Source organism: Ruditapes philippinarum, unplaced genomic scaffold (assembly GCF_026571515.1).
Source record: "Ruditapes philippinarum isolate M1 unplaced genomic scaffold, ASM2657151v2 ctg1068_1_1_1_1, whole genome shotgun sequence".
Classification (NCBI taxonomy): Eukaryota; Metazoa; Mollusca; class Bivalvia; order Venerida; family Veneridae; genus Ruditapes; species Ruditapes philippinarum.
In genome coordinates, this window is record NW_026864182.1 from 325779 (window position 1) to 342714 (window position 16936).

A 16936-nucleotide genomic window follows, 5' to 3' on the forward strand; every position below is an offset into this window, starting at 1 on the left:
TTAATATTCTGAGAAAGTGAGATGAATATTCAAATAAATTGTAACCTCTTGAATTTTTTTCTGTGTTTTGAAATCATTACCTAGTTTTGACCTTAAGTTAACAAGAGCCATGTCAACATGCCCATCCCCCGCCAAATGTGTTTGCTCATTGGAAGAATGTATATGTAGTAGAGCAGAATAATTCCATTTTAAGAGGTCTTTTGGTAATGAAAACTGATGGCTATAGTGATTACAGATGTGAAACCTATATGAATACTGATGGCTGAAAATAACAAAGGACAATAACTGAAAAATAATGCAGGGTAGGTTATCATTTTTGTGTGCTGCATCCCTCCTGGGTAAAATCTATCCACCATATGAAGTTTCAAGTTGATACCTCAAATACTTTGTGAGAAAAAAATTGAATTGAAAAATTAAGTATGAAAAATAACAAAGGGCAATAACTCAAAAATTATAAAAGGTAGAGTAATCATTCTTGTGCAGTGCACACCTCCTGAGTGAGATCTATGCACCTATGAAGTTTCATGTTAATATCTCATAGGCTTTTGGAGTTATGCTCTGGACAAAAATCAATTTTGAAAAATAACAAAGGGCAATAACTCAAAAATCATGCAAGGTAGAGTTATCATTCTTGTGCACTGCACTCCTCCTCAATGAGGTCTATCCACCTATGAAGTTTCAAGTTGATAACTCAAATACTTTTAGAGATATGCTCCGGACAAAATTGTCTGACGGAAGGACGGACGGACCGAAGGACGGAAGGTCGGACGGACGGAGACTATTTCTATATCCTCCGCCGAAAATTTTCGGCGGGGGATAATTAAAACTTGTTAATGTTCAACACACACTGGTTTATAAATAATACATTTTTAAGATAATTTTTTTTCAATATCAATTTTAGCACCTTTGAACAACTTATGGAATCTGACAGAAATCTCCACATAGCCTTTACAGCGGACCATCAAAATCTCAGCAATGATTTTGGTAGATGTTGTTCAAATAAATTATCTCAGCAAAAATTTCGGGAGATGTTGTTCAAATAAATTATCTCAGCAAAAATTTCGGGAGATGTTGTTCAAATAAACTGTGTTCAAATAAACTGTGTTCAAATAAACATTGTATAACAATGGAAAACAGACAACAGGTGACATAAGGCAGACAGATATCAGGCAATCAGAAAAAGCGGTGAGTTTATTCAGCCCCCCCCCCCCCCCCCCCCCTTAAAGATCCACAGAGATGTTGATTGCTGCCTTTGTTGTTGTTCCTTGAAGTACCAGTATTTTCCAATGCCAGTATTAGTTGTTACTTGTGTTTTTGTATAAGGTCAGTGAGTACAACAGCGGCAGAATATTCTCTAAAGTCCATAATTGCTGTACCATGAAACAGAATGTTTGTGAAAATTGTCACATACTCACACAAGGCAAACCAACTGTATACTGAAAAAACATACATTTCTATTCTCAACATTTGCACACAACTAAATCACAATTAAATTACTTTTCAGAAAATGTTTTCTCTAATTTTTGTCATGGTATAGAGATGTTCACTAATTAGATAGTAATGTTGTGACTGGCTGTACAGCTCTGTGGGTACAGCACAACATTGTTCTAAAGGTGTTCTGAGGGACTAAGGTACGAGTCCAGGTCAGGCTATACATTTTTCTCAACTGCGCAATTTTCATGTCCAAATGTTAAAAATAATCTGTAAAGGTTAGTCTCTTCATTATGAATTGAATAAATGTGCATAATAATTCACCAGAATAATAATATCTTACCAGGCATAAAAAAAGCATTCTACATGTATTTCCATAGCTAAATATAATCTAGGCCAATGTTTGCTTTTCTTTATTTCAAAATCTTCTAAATTTTTTTGTCTCCTATTCAAACATGACAATTTGTTTTATTTGTTATTTATCACTGTAAAAATAATTGGCATACTTATATTTCGACTGTAATAAGATGTTTAGCAAAACAAGATGGCCAAAATTACCCAATGTTAATTAAGTAAACAAACCTATTCATACTTACTATAAGGTTCACAATACCAGTTATGTCTGAAGTACAGGTACACCGCCAGTGAGAATGCTGATATATTACAGAAGGCAAACAATTTCTTATACTTGTACGAATCATTATACTGAAATATAATAATTACATAATATCCATCAACTTGATGGTCTTAACTAAACAACAGCTGTCGGACTTGGACCACAATAACATTTTTTTTTAATGCGTTTATTGAAGGTCGCCGCCGGAAAGCCCATATTGGCGAACGTACACTCAAGTCGGGACATCCTAGAGCGTCCTGCCGAGAATTTTCGTCGATTTTTTCCCAGCTTTATTGGTGGAGGAAGTCCCTCATTTGTGCCCTTTGGGGCATTATTTCAGGCACGAGCGGGCACCTTGGTAGAACAATCAACCTTCTGTAAGCTAGCTGGATGGCTTCCTCACATGAAAGATTTCGAGTGAGGATCGAAGCTACAGCTGTAGTGCTTGGCAGTACATAAATTACACATAGGTTTGTTACAGTAAAAAATATTATTCATAGGAAAGTACTGTTACCCAAGATGTTAGCAGAGGGTATCAATATTTTTACAAGGGATGACATTTTGCTGTTACTCACAAACATGTGATATTTATTTTACTACACCGAACAAATACTTTATTCAATGGGACACTGTTTCTATTGGTTTTTATTTTTCAGAATTTTACTGTGCCAACAGTACATTTTTCAGAATTTTACTGTGCAAAAGTACAATGTTATATACTTGAATTAATATTAAGAATAACTCCCATTGGCCTATGGTAAATTAACATAACAAAAATGGGGTCATGATGGCCCTGAGTCACTCACCAGAAACAACTGCTTTTCAGTGTTGGAAATTATCCATTGTCAATATTTTCTTATAGCCAATTTGAGCATAGAATATCTTTAAACAATAATTTGAAGAAATGCCATGACCTGGAGCATTTAAGCTTTAGCTTAAACGGGGCCCCTAAAAGGAGCCAATCAAATTAATATGAGCAAACTTAATTAAAGACTACCTAAGAATGCTACAGACAAAGTTATTTCTATTTTCAGCTTTAGCAAATTTTTAAAGGGGCCAATCAAATTAATATAAGCAAACTTGATAAAAGACTACCCAAGAATGCTTCAATGTTTGGTGATCTTCCATCCATTAGTTCTGTAGAAGAAGATGTCTAAAGGTTTTTCTATTTTTAGCCCCAGAGACCCTGAAAAGAGGCCAATCAAAGTAATATGAGCAAAGTTGATAAAAGTCTACCTAGGAATGCTGCAGACAAAAAAAGTTTGGTGATCGTCCATCAATTAATAAGTAGCAGATGTTTAATGGTATTTCTATTTTTAGCTCTGTTGACCCCTAAAATGGGCCATTTGAAATGACATGAGCAAATTTAAGTGTGACTAACACAAGGATGCTACAGACCAAATTTGAAGTAAATCTGCCCAGCAGTTTCAGAGAAGAAGACGATTGTTGAGGCATGACGATAGACTGACGTATGACGGACGCCGGAGCATCCCCCTTGATACTAATACCTCACCCTGAAGCTTTGGTTCTGGTGAGCTAAAAATAGTGAGGGGTGATAATAAAAGTTAACATGAGTTATGTCAAACATTGACATTGATATAAGGGACAGTAGAATAGCCCCAATAACCTTCTATCAAGCTAAAGCAGTAAACCCTTCCTATGTAATATGCTTCAATTGTGGTTAAATGTATTTTTTTTCTCAATCAAATTTTAACATTTTAAAAGGTTCAAGCATTTCAAAAATGCATCAGACCAAACATACTGTAACTTTCATCACAATTTCAAGCTCAGCTGTATCAGTTAAACTTACTTATATCCTAAATCATAACAACTTAGATACAATTGACTTTAAAAAGAGTTAATTTATGCATATCAACAACAGTCAATTGTAACCACGCCCCTTAACTTTCCTGTAACCACACCCCTTAACTCTCCTGTAACCACACCCCTTAACTCTCCTGCAACCTCACCCCTTAACTCTCCTGTAACCTCACCCCTTAACTCCCACGGCACTGCAGAGGAAAGTAAAGAAAATTAGCCAAGTTTTTAATTGATTGGTACATAAAACTAGAATTCTAATGTAAAGCTGACACTTAGAGGGTATTATATCAATACTTACTGTTTTGTTGGATTTGCCCGAGTACTTTCTTGACCACTTACACAGACCAATGGTCAGCAACATGTACATCCATGAGGTTATTATAAACACAATGAAACTGTTCTCATGTATTCCTGTAAAATCATAACACATTGATATTATTAAATCATTGCATTTTCATTGAATAACTTTTGACAAATTAAAAAAACAAAAATGTGATGTGAAAGCATAGAACTTTTTAATATGTTGAAATTTGAAAACCTGAATTGTTTAGGGTGGCGTTTAAGTCGTTTAAGGTGTCGTTTAAGTTGTTTAGGGGTAGTTTAAGTCAATTAGGATGTCGTTTAAGTCGTTTAGGGTGTCGTTTACGGTCATATTACAATGCCTCTTGAAAGCACTCATCAAAAGAGTGTTTTATCAAGTGCAAAATCGTTATTGATTTTTTATTTATTTTTGTTTGGATTTACAGTACACCAACACAATTTGGGTCATATGATTTCTAAACAGGAAAGACGATTTTGGCTAACCTCTGGTGTTACAAACTTAAAGCAACACCAGGGGTCAAAACCACCACACCTGCTGGAGGTAAGAGATGCATAGACTCCAGTAATTCTAACCCATTTAGTCACCTCTTATGATCATGCCAGGATAAATGTTGGCTGCAATTCTGATGCTTTAACCAATAAGGATTAAGCCCATCAGCCACAATGGGCAAATTGCTAATTGAAGTAAACTGAAACATGTAATAGATCGCAGAAATAATTGTCAGCTCAGGTTAAAGTTGTCAGCAAAATATAGCAAAACAAGCAATTATCATAGTATTGCAAGCAATCCATAAGTCCCCTACCGGTTAGAACCCCAGCAACATTCGGATTTCAATTTTACCAGTGAATCAATGACATGAATGAACTTAAATCTTTTGAGTTCTAAGTTTGTCTATTTCACAGTAATGTGTTAAGTTTCCCTGCCTCGTAAGGCAATTATGTTTATACAACCTTGTCATATTATAACGATGTGGGATTTTAAAGTAAATCCTATAAGGAATGAAGAAGTTGGAGTAAAAAATACCAATTTCTCGAAAAAAAATCTAAGTTCAAGGGGGACATAATTCTGGAAATAGTCTTGCTAGAGTATTTAACCTTCTCAAAAATGTTGAGTGATAATAAGAAACATATATATGAAGTTTGAAGTAGATACATTAGGAAATAAAGAAGTTATTTAAAAAAGACAACATTTTTTTTTTTCATAAAAAAAAGTTCAAGGGAGGTAATACTTATAATTTTTGTGCTAGAGTTGTAAACCTTGTCACATATGATGTGGTTGATGACCAGAAACTTATATTTAAAGTTTGAAGTAAACACCTTAAGAAATAAAGAACTTATAGTGAAAAAGCTGAAAAAATTAAATCAGAAATCTTGAAATCCAGGCTATTTGTTGCCATAGCAACCAGAATTTTCAACATAGGAAGAAAAGAAAAAGATGTGCATAAACTGCAGACTGCCATCTACCCATATTTTATGTTTCATAAAAATATTTTCAGTACTTTTTGAGTTATCACTGGATCCAGTTTATGTGTTAAATTTGCCATATTTTCAGACTATTTGTTGCCATAGCAACCAGAATTTTCAACATAGGAAGAAAAGAAAAAGACGTGCATAATCTCCATACTGCCATCTATCTATATATCAAGTTTCATAAAAATATTTTCAGTACTTTTGCGTTATCGCGGGATCCAGTTTTGTGGACGGACGGACTGACAGACAGACAGACGGACGGACAGACGGTAAACCTAAAGTCCCCTCCGGTTAAACCGGTAGGGGACTAATAATACATGTATGTCCCTATGATTCATTGATTGACATTTTTAAGATATTTAATGCCAATAAAATTTATGTTATGTTACCAGTTATAAAAACATGGCATGCCCCAGGTACAGCATGTAAAGGAAATGACACAAGAGAACATGGAATGGTTTTAGCACCAGTCAATTTACTGGTTTGACAGTATGGCATAATTTACAATATTAAGTTTATGACAAATTTGAGTTCATATTACAATTAAAACGATCAATTTCAATGGTGGTATCTCCATATAGAACTAAATCAATTTCATCTAAAATGGCTTGTTAAATATAACACATGAAAGTTTCAAATAAAATATTTATATTGTCACCTTAGTGCAGTAAAGTGGAATAAGTCCTTCTTGATTTAATAGGAGTTAATCAGTTATTGCACTAAGGTGATTATAAATGTTTCAGAGGAAGCTGACATAATCTCGTGTCATAAGCTACAGACCATTGAAAAGCATCCAGGTAATGAGAGTATCTCATCAATTAATTATATAGCCATCATTTTACCTTGCATGCAGTCACAATATTAATTTGCATATTGCAGACAAACTATACATGTACATTGAGATGAAGCATCCATTGTAAACTCAGTTACTTTATTTGAATCAATTAATAAAACATTTATTTGTACAAAACTTACAAATGTTGAACATGTTGAAATAATGTGTAATACATGTACAAATAAACGTAAAATCAATGGTACAAAATTTAAAACAATTCATAAAGATATTCTTAAACCAGTGTTTTTATGTTCCTCCTTAAAATGTTTGCAAAATTAAAGCTACTGACCCACACAATTATCTTGTTGGTGACTGATTTAAAAATACTAACACTTCAAATAATCACCTGTATTTAAAAAACAATTTTTATTTATGTCTACATGTTTAAGAAAATTTCAGAAAAAAAACATTGTTTTTTTTATTTTAATTTAAATATGTTTGAACATCATTTGTTTTAGAGAAGGGTTTATTAATTTTTTTATAAATAATAAAGGAATCTATTACGCACACCTTATAATGTAAAATGATGTGAATAAAAAAATGCATACATGGCTTTTTAAAATGAGATTGAAATGTAAAAACTGTACTTATAATTTTTGATTTTAGATCATTTTTTGCAAAATGAAACAACAGATTAAAAATATAGCGAGATAAAAGTGTCAAAACTTTAATTAGCTGGTAAGCAATCATCTAGCAGTCATTGAATGTAAGATTTTGAATTTACTGGCCCGAATTCCAGTTTTGAATTTATTCTACTATATATTTAACTAAATTTACTTAAAATTTACACTGGCCCGAACTAATTTTCACTGGTCATGGGCCACCGGGGCCAGTGCTTAATTGGATGACTGATCTAGTTAAATGTAAATACATGTTCATGTTTATGAATTTGTGGTGAAATTTTATCTTTTGCCGACACTTTACTTGAGAATATTCAAATCCTTGTGTGTGAAAAGGTAGTATTAACCTCTACCGAAAGACAATAATACTGAGTGTAGTAACACAGTTTGTCTTCTTATCAAAGGGATATTCTAACTAAATAAGATAATCTATATGTTTTATATGTACAGTGTAGTACAGTAAGTTCATTACATGCTACATTAAGAACATTATAAAGTCACATACAGTAAAATTCCTATTAAACGCCCCCGGGGGCTAAACATTTTCCAAAAGAGGGGCTATCATAACAACACAGTTTTTTCTTAAATCCAAAATTCATTGTAAATACATTTAGTGGTAATAACATTAAAACGTGTTAAGATTTTAAAGTTCATACTATAAAATAAAATGGATTCTGAATGATTTGAATGAAATTATGGATTTACTCATGAGTTCAGCACTGATGAGTAGATTGTTTTTCTTATCAAAAGGCCTGGGGGGCCTTTATTAGGGGAGGGGTGTTTATTAGGAATTTTACGGTATATATAAAAACTTTTGATTCAGCAAACAACTGTATCTCAGTATGCATAAATACATAAACATGAGAAAACAAAAGTCCCCTCACCCCCAGAAATATAATAAAATAAATAAAACCATGTTTTACAGAGGACAACATTCATTAAAAAAGATGAATCATTCATAAAAATCTATCTTTTTAACCGCCACATAAAATTTTATCTTATCATTAATTTTGTTTCAAGGTGAAAGATAAATTGTAATCTAAATAGAATACAATGGGTGAAAGAAAACAAATACTACCCAATAACATTTATCTATCAGTATGAATATAGTAAACTTCTATGTAATTCTTTAAAGGTATAAAGCTAGATCTTATGAAATATTTTCATTTTATCGACAGTAAAATTTTATTGGTTCCATAATCTTATGATTAATTTTCAAAAGAATTCTAACATAGAATGTCTCTGTTATTAAATACACATGGATATTGTATGTAAACAGGATCAAATGTCGCGAAACAAAATATTATCCTTCTATTTTAAGTTCGATTGTATCCGTTCAGCAATGATTATGTGCATGCACCATTCCCTTTTGATAAAATTTACTACAAATGCACTACGTATATTTATTTTATGCAAGCATTTTAGAATTACTTTTTAAAATTCAAACAATAATTTTTGCAACAGATATCTAGCTTTATACACTTTAAATACTTCTTTTCATTAATAGTATTTTAAAAATGTAGGACAATTACACACCTTGTAACTTTTACCTGGGCTGACAAAACCCATCTGTGATAATAATTATAATGTTGTTGTTGGTATTTAATTTGTATTATTTCTATTTACATATTAATGAAATAAATCTTTAAATCACATTCCTTATTTCCAATAATGTCTTTTATTTTCACATTTGCTTCCATAATTTGAGTTTCTCAAAATATTTGCTCAATGCAATACGTTTATGAATGACAATGTTTGTTATTGCATTGTCTGCTTATGTACATATTTCAGGGTGATTTTTTGTCTGTTGGATTTTATCCATCTTATACTACATTTGTTTGATCATCTAAAGAGAGATAATCAGCTTTTATGTTGTAGAGATTAAAGTGTCAATCTATATGGACATCAGAATAAGCTTACCTCTATTATCACTGGAAGAAATACATGTGAGAAATACCAACATCATATTCTCTATTATATGTAACAAAATGGCTGTTTTCACCAGGAAAATGTAGGTAGACTGCTTAGCACCTGAAACAAAATCATGCAGGTTATCATTTACATATAAAGGATTAAATAAAGTCGCACCTGACAATTTTTGTAGTACTTAATTCTTAAGACATGTTCATACACTCTAGGTTTTGTTTACACCAATGATCCGGGATGAACCATGATGAACTGGTATACAGCCATGGCTATTCCAGAGACATCCTGGATAAAGGATGTCCATGTAAAACTGACACACCCTGGTTTTATGAAACAACCAGGAGTTTTGGTATTCACCGCGATTGATGAAGAGATCTGTGAAATACCAGCCATGAACCAGGGACATACAGGGTACAACAAGCCTCTGTCTTGTCTGTATGGTGACAGATAAACATTAGTACTCCAGTTAGCATGTTATCACATACACAGTAATGAGTAAAGAATTAAGACAAATTCTAACACGACTCGGAACTTTGTCTCTAATATAAACAAAGAAGTAAATGACTGACATAAGTTGTTTATATACTCTCATAAGAGACTGCTTCCTTTTTTATATGTTCAGGTACTGACTTAGATATTATTGATAAAAACATGCACATTTTAATTGATATTTTCCATTTTTACTTAGTTTTCCTTTATTTTCATGAAAATACATATCATAGACATTCATGAATGAAGTTTTTCAACATTCATAGCCAGTGAAATGATGCCATTCTAAGCATGAAACTCATTGAAGGTCCAAGAATGATATCACTTTAAAGCTTGCCTGTCAGCTTGTTCAGATAGGTTTTTCTAGCACCAGTGTTATACTATAAATTCTAACACGCTTGACACTATTCCCCTATCAAACAGCTAGGGCGATCAAATGCATTATTACACGATATATGCACAGCATAAAAATGAATACTTAAGAAATAATATATCCCAAACTGTGATTCTATCGCTCAATAAAATCACTCTTTGGAGTTCAGATGTGAGGAATTATATCACATGGGTGATTTGGATATATTATTTTGATTCTAACATGACACTAACAAATAAATTTTGCCATACCTCATAATATGCTAAATTGTGCCTGATTTGTTTCTGTACTTATTTCAATGCGTTGAATTTTTAGTGGTTACGTCAAATGTATATAATGATAATGTCACATGTCTAAATATAGAAAGTCAACAGTGACTTTATTGCATAATAACACACGCTTTCGGTTCTTCCATGTTCAATAGAGAAAAATGCGGGTCATGTTAGAATTACTCATCATATATGACATCAATGAACCAAATGTCAGGAAAATTACTTCTACACTAAATGTAGTTAAACATATTTTTATCAATTCTCTTTTTAATAAACATGCTAGAATGGAAATAGGTATAAATTTTTCTTGCATTATAGTTTAATAATAATTAGTTTATTGTTCAAATGCTTTGTAATTAATCACCCAGGCCTATCGGCCTTCGTGATTACATTCCTGCACATCTGAACTCGAACCACATATTATTCTACAACAATGCACTCAAAATTGATATCTATTCCCTAAATCCAGTCTGATAATATATAAATTTAAATTAATGAAACTAGACAATTTTTTTCCCCAAAAAATTGTTAATAAGATACTTAAAAGTTAAAACTTTTTTCATGGAATTATCAACACAATATAATTATGTTAAAAGTGTGAATGCTTTAACAGAAAATTGTATTAAGTTAAAGTTACTTACCAACATGAACTTGTTTATGCCATCCATAGTAAGACATTGCACATAAGAACCTAGGTGCTGCATGTAAAGATATAAATATCCTCCAGATATATTGCTGGGGTGTCCTTCCTATAGCTGCACTTATACTGGGGAGAATATTTGGTACCTGTAACACAAGCTATAAATATTGAAATATTCTTTTCTGATTTGATGTAATTTGTATAACAAAATGCTCACATCCTAATTTAAATATGTAAACTATCAAAATGCTATAATGATTAAATTTGCAGAATGTAAAATTTGATCTTGAAGGTAAGAGTCATTTATGGGTCAACAGGGCTCTCATTTGGTAAAATTTGGGGCCGAATATCGGCCCCATTCCCCCACCAAAAAAGAGTGTTTTTTTCCCCCCTAAAACCGAAAAAAATCCCCCTTGAAATTAATTTTAACTGGCATAGAAAACGCCAATCGGCGAATGTATATTCCGCGTACGGCAACCCGAAATTAGTAAGTATTCCACGAACGGCATTCAGAATTTAGTATGTATATATAAATAAAACGTTCAGGACGGGTTTTAGAATTCCTACATGTCGCACAATTTCAAGTTGTACCGCAAAAAATAACAAATATTTCATGAAAGCAGCTTAATGATGTTATTTGTTAACTGAATCTTACATTCACTTTTTTCTGTTTTTTGTTTTCTGAATTAATTTTCCTCTGTGGAAATTCCCCTTTGGATGAAAAATATTTGAAAATCATGCAAAATTCCCCCCCTGCATGGACCCTGGCCCCAGTCTCAAAATGCTAACGAGAGCCCTGGTCAAGGTCGTAGTTCCTGTTAATAGATACATTTTTTCAAGTACATGTACCCTAACTGATGGACTGAAGATGATTTAGTCAACATTAAAGTTTGTCTACAGAAAGACAGACAGGGAAATACAGACAGGAACACATTACAAAATTAAATATTTCATTAATACCATAGGTGTTAAACTACAAAATGTTGTTACTATGATCTAGGATGAGTACAACACTTTACAGTAATTTTGCATTGAATGAGCCAAAATAATTATGTCATACATGCTGTAATGTCAGCATGATGCCATCAGAAACATGCAAGACTATTTCTGCTATTTAAGAATTTTTTACAACATGTTTATGTTCATTAACTCTAGAAAATATTAATAATGAATCAGTATTACATGTGCTGTTGTGGCTAGGTCACTGAAAGAGATACATGTAACAAGAGGGCAATGATGGGTTCAGATGACTCAGTTGTTAGTTATTGCTTGACCAATGTGCTAATTTCTACTGAGCAGAAGGCGGTCATTTGGTCAGGTTCAAGGGAATCTTATGTCAAATTTTCATTTCACTAAAGATTAATTCAAAATATGATGAAAGAAACTACACAAATATCAGAATATTATGGTTAGAAACAAATTTTAAGTATGCATATGTTTGCCCTTTCAGGCAACTTTAGTGAGTATATAGTTTGATTACGGACATTTTCAGGAGTTTTAATATAGACATATAGGCAGAATTAAAACTGTCTTTAAACCTAGCATGTTGTTGATGAAAGAATTATTTTAGGTAAAAAACTTCAGTGTCCCTGATCTCACTTTTTTATATTTTGGTTTACTGATTTTTTCCAAAAAAAGGTAGAGTCGGCGGCGGGAAAAAAAAAAAAATAACTATAAAATTAATGTGGTGCATACATATACATAGTACTTACTAGAGCAATGAAATTAAATACATCGCCGATTGTCTATTCCAAAGATTGTCTAAATACACAAAAAAAACTTTTGCTCACATTGCCATTGTTTAAAAACACACATGAAATCTACACACCATGACTAATGGCAAGTGGCAAGCCAGCCCTTCAAAAGAATCTGTCATTCTTTGATGTTTACACACTGCTGTGTAATCTACATCATCAAAGGTGCAGAAACTCAGCTGACTTGCACTCATTTCTTTATAGATCAGAAGTTTAAAAAAAACTGTCAAAAAAAGATTACACATGTTTAATTATTGCCCAATGTGAAAATATTTTTATCGGATAATTAGCGGGTCAATTTTTGACATAAAAATCTATTAATAGTAAGTGCATTTTTTTATTTTGTTTGTTTGACAACCTGTATTCAATCTGCTTTTAAAGACTAATTTTTTTTGTTATATCTGAAAATACTGACCTTGTCAATTGCAGTAGATTTCTGGAATGTAATTGCTTACGTAATTTGGCGTGTTTTTTTTGTTTGTTTGTTTTTGTTTTTGTAGTTTTTTTTGTTTTTTTTTTACATTTTTACGCATTTGGACCTTAAATGCATTGATGAAATTTGATCAAAGCCTAATTATAATTCTGTGAGAAATTAATTGGCTTGACCCATTTAACAGACATTCTTTCATAATACACCAATAAACACTTTACTAGACAGGGTATTCTTGAGTAAAGATAACCGGTTGCCATACATGCCATAACGTCCCGGATGCCCGGGATTGTCCCGGAAATCGGATGTCTGTCCCGGAGATGTCCCGGGCATCGATTTGATCCCGGAAAAAAAAAATCATGATATTTTGCAAAATTTTCATAAATTTTCTTAAATCAAATCTCGCACATTTCACCTCTAGATCTTAAAACATAATCTGACCTGGTACACATAATACACAGGAACGTTGACACTTACAAGTTTACAATATACAGCCCCCCAATTATCGACTGTCGATTCCCCTCGGCAATAGATTCTTCATGCATCGGCAATTAACATTCTCTGTTGAATTCGGCAGCGTTTAATGGTCCGGTTAATTAATTGTTTACGGCCCTTAACAATTATCGTTAATCCCCGATAATCATTAATTTTTAGATCAATCGCTAAATTGCCGAAAGTCTAATTATTACAAACAATGTAAATATATCTATCAAATAAAAAAAATAAAGGTGTCAAATAAATCACCTTGCTGTGTTTGTTTTTATAACTGGAAGAATTGCATTACGTGACATGTAGTAATTATCATGACTTTAAGATATAACGACGAACAACATGGCTGCGCCCATTCACCGGGTTTATAACTTACAACTTACTTGCTTTTAGGGAATAATGAATTAAATAAAGAAATACTTTTAAAATGATAAATATGTCGACCTAAAAGACAACTTATAAAACTAGTAAGTTAACTGTTTATCATTAAAATTCAGGTAAAAGTCGTCCTAATTTAATAAAGTTATACGATTGACACCCCCCCCCCCCCACTTTTCCACAACTGCCTACACATCCATTATTGCCGCGATGAAAAGTGTCCCGGAAAGCTGTCCAAAAATTATGGCATGTATGCCGGTTGCGTATCTCACTGTATAAATCGTTTGTAAAATAGTCTGGCATATGGTAGGTTTAACAGTTAATTTAAATACTTACCGTGACGTTTCTTTGATAAGTCGTATTATTAGCGGCATACATTTGTATTTCAAGACAACACAGAATTTTTTTGGGGGCAGATTTTTTTTTTTTTTTTTTCATTTTCCCAAAATACAGAGTCGGCGGGTCAGTAAACCGAAATAATAATGGCCTTATTATATCTGAAATTTTTCACAATGGCTTAAACCAAAGTAATTAAGCTACATGGAAATATGAAAACAAAATGGTACAGTTTACCTTCATCGTTAATTATCTGCCCTTGAATTGAGCAAAAAGTTCCATTTCAGAGGCAGATAACCCAAAAAACATTAGCAGTGATCCCTAATTCATTTTTTTGCTTAAAATATCATATTCTAACTACATGCTTAATTTAAAGAAATTCCATTGAACAGTTTTAATTTTGCCTATGTGTCTATACATGCTATATGAATACTCCCAAAAACATCTTGACTTTAATGCTAAGTTTTGTGTGTGTTTGCAATAAAAGATCTTTTATCATTCAGATATGGCAAAAATCTAAAAAGAAAAAAATGAAAACAAAAACAAAACAAAAAACAACTCTAAGAACAACAAGGGCCACAACTCTGTGGTTTCATCAGGCAATTATTGAAAATAACTTGTTTTTTTCCCCCAGTGATATCAATGTAAATATAATCTGTAAAATATTCTTTAAATCGTTCTACTTAATATATTTATAAATATCATGTAAATTTGCACTTAATTTGAAAATTGCACACGTTTTATATTGACCCGTCCAACATCATCCGAAAATGTAAATGTATCCGAAATACTATCAACTTACATGACAATGAGTTGCAGTTGACCCATGAAAGTCGAACATAACTGAATATGCAACAGCAAAAGTTGTTGCTAATGCAGGTAATGACGTAGTTATATATCCCAGACGTGCAAATGTCAGATAATAAAGTGTGTTTTTGTCCATTGCGATAACTTTATTGTTGATCCCGTTAAACTTTAATTGGTAACGAATACTAAAAATATCATTGTCGTCTCTACCCTCATCCAGTGTAGGCCTGTTAAATGAAATTTAGCATGCATTTTAATACAAGCTTATGATGCGATTATACCCTGGTTAGTCATTTGGAACCCTGTCCGTCTAGGCTCTCTTTAGGGAAAAAAGAACAAAAAGAGGTTACAGATTACTCGTGAATTTAAGGTTCAAAACCGTCTTTCCAGAATAAAATTTCCAAAGGCCCATTATGCCTCAGGAATGCAATCATTTTTTATTACTCACAGACTTTTGTATTTTTTATCTAGTTACAGTTTCCAAAAATTTACACACTTGCCACATATTTTAACTATATTAAGTATGCTTAATGAACATTTCACCATTATATCCAACACTGTCAATAAACATTTTTAGTAGAATCAATTCAAATTACATCTCAAGGATAAATTAACGATAAACTGGATACTAATGATGTATTTGTTATTGAGTCTACTACACCATTTGAAGTTTTAAAATATATTGATAAATTAGATGTGCATAAATCAACTGGTTTGGACGCAAATGGTTTGCGTTACTGTGGTGACCACATCACGTACTACGTCTATTGCGAAATCTTATGATTACCAGTTCTATCGATACTGGCTTAATTCCCTGACTATCTTAGAAGCAGGTATGTTCTACCAATATTCAAAGGTGACGATAAAGAAATTCCAAGCAACTACAGGCCATTATATATATATCTATCCTGCCTACAATTTCCAGAATATTTGAAAGACACATAGCAAATCAAGTCCAATCATTCTTTAAGAAAACAAACATCATTCATAAAACACAATCAGGGAAAAGACAGTGATCTTCATTTCACACAACACTAATTCGGCTTTTAGAAGCATGGTTAACTCATATAGATGCTAGTAGAAAATAACTTAATATGTAGGAACTGTATTTTCAGATCTAAAAAAAGCTTTTGATCTTGTCGACCATGAAATTTTATTGCATTAGTTAAAACTTTATAATTTTTTAGATAAAATATCCATCTTTTAAAATCTTATCTGTCAAACAGAACGCAAGTTGTTTAAGTTGGATGTGCCATGTCCAATAGCAGGCTTGTAACTTCTGGAGTTCCTCAGGGATCTGTTATTTGTTTTCTACGATGGTATATCTTCATGTGTAACCTTCTTTAATAAAGAAATTATTATCATTATTTATTATTGTTATTACTTTTATTTTCTGTTGCTTCTTTTGCATTGTTGGAAAATGGTAAAATTAGAATGAATTAGTATTTTTATGTATGTCTAAATACAATTTTGTTTACATTTTGCTACCTTTATGGCACATAACTGCACGCTCATGGCTACTTTCTTTAGTTGTTAGACATATAATTTATGCTCTTAAGCCATTATTAAAACATTATTAAACAAATGCTTAACATTTGAAGAGAATTGAAAAATATGGATTTCTGAGGCATAATGTCATAGTATACCTTTAACCAAAATAACCGATTCAACTAATAATGGGGGACACATATTCCATTTTCATGTATATTCACCTTATGTTGTTGTTTGCACAACAAAAAAACCACACCTAGAATATATGTTTGGATCCTACCACGTTATTTATAGTTTCTAGTTCCTGTCTTGTGACTGGCAATGACGATAGCAACTTTCGCTTTGACTGGCTTATTAAGGTTTGTACAAAGATCGGCGCTAAAAGTTTGACTGTAAAGTTAATGACACACTTCATCTTCAGAGTATTTTAAGCTAGA

General features: G+C 32.3%; 1 protein-coding gene across 1 annotated transcript; it reads right to left on the reverse strand.

Moving 5' to 3' along the window:
• Window positions 1–1233: 1233 nt before the first annotated feature.
• On the reverse strand, window positions 1234–15169 carry LOC132724736 (post-GPI attachment to proteins factor 2-like). The gene is made up of 6 exons (XM_060709686.1): window positions 15004–15169; window positions 10816–10960; window positions 9035–9145; window positions 4167–4279; window positions 2028–2136; window positions 1234–1436 (listed from the first exon to the last, which is right to left on the reverse strand). Exons 1-6 carry the CDS (start codon window positions 15142–15144, stop codon window positions 1303–1305), a joined length of 753 nt encoding a protein of 250 aa, XP_060565669.1. The 5' UTR covers window positions 15145–15169; the 3' UTR covers window positions 1234–1302.
• Window positions 15170–16936: the final 1767 nt, after the last annotated feature.

Coding starts and splice junctions, on each gene's coding strand:
- LOC132724736 (XM_060709686.1), bottom strand. CDS start 15,144: ATGGACAAAAACACACTTTATTATCTGACATTTGCACGTCTGGGATAT. Junction 4,280..9,034: donor TTCTTCCAGTGATAATAGAG/GTAAGCTTATTC, acceptor ATGATTTTACAG/GAATACATGAGAACAGTTTC. Junction 1,437..2,027: donor CTGGTATTGTGAACCTTATA/GTAAGTATGAAT, acceptor ATGTTTTTTCAG/TATACAGTTGGTTTGCCTTG.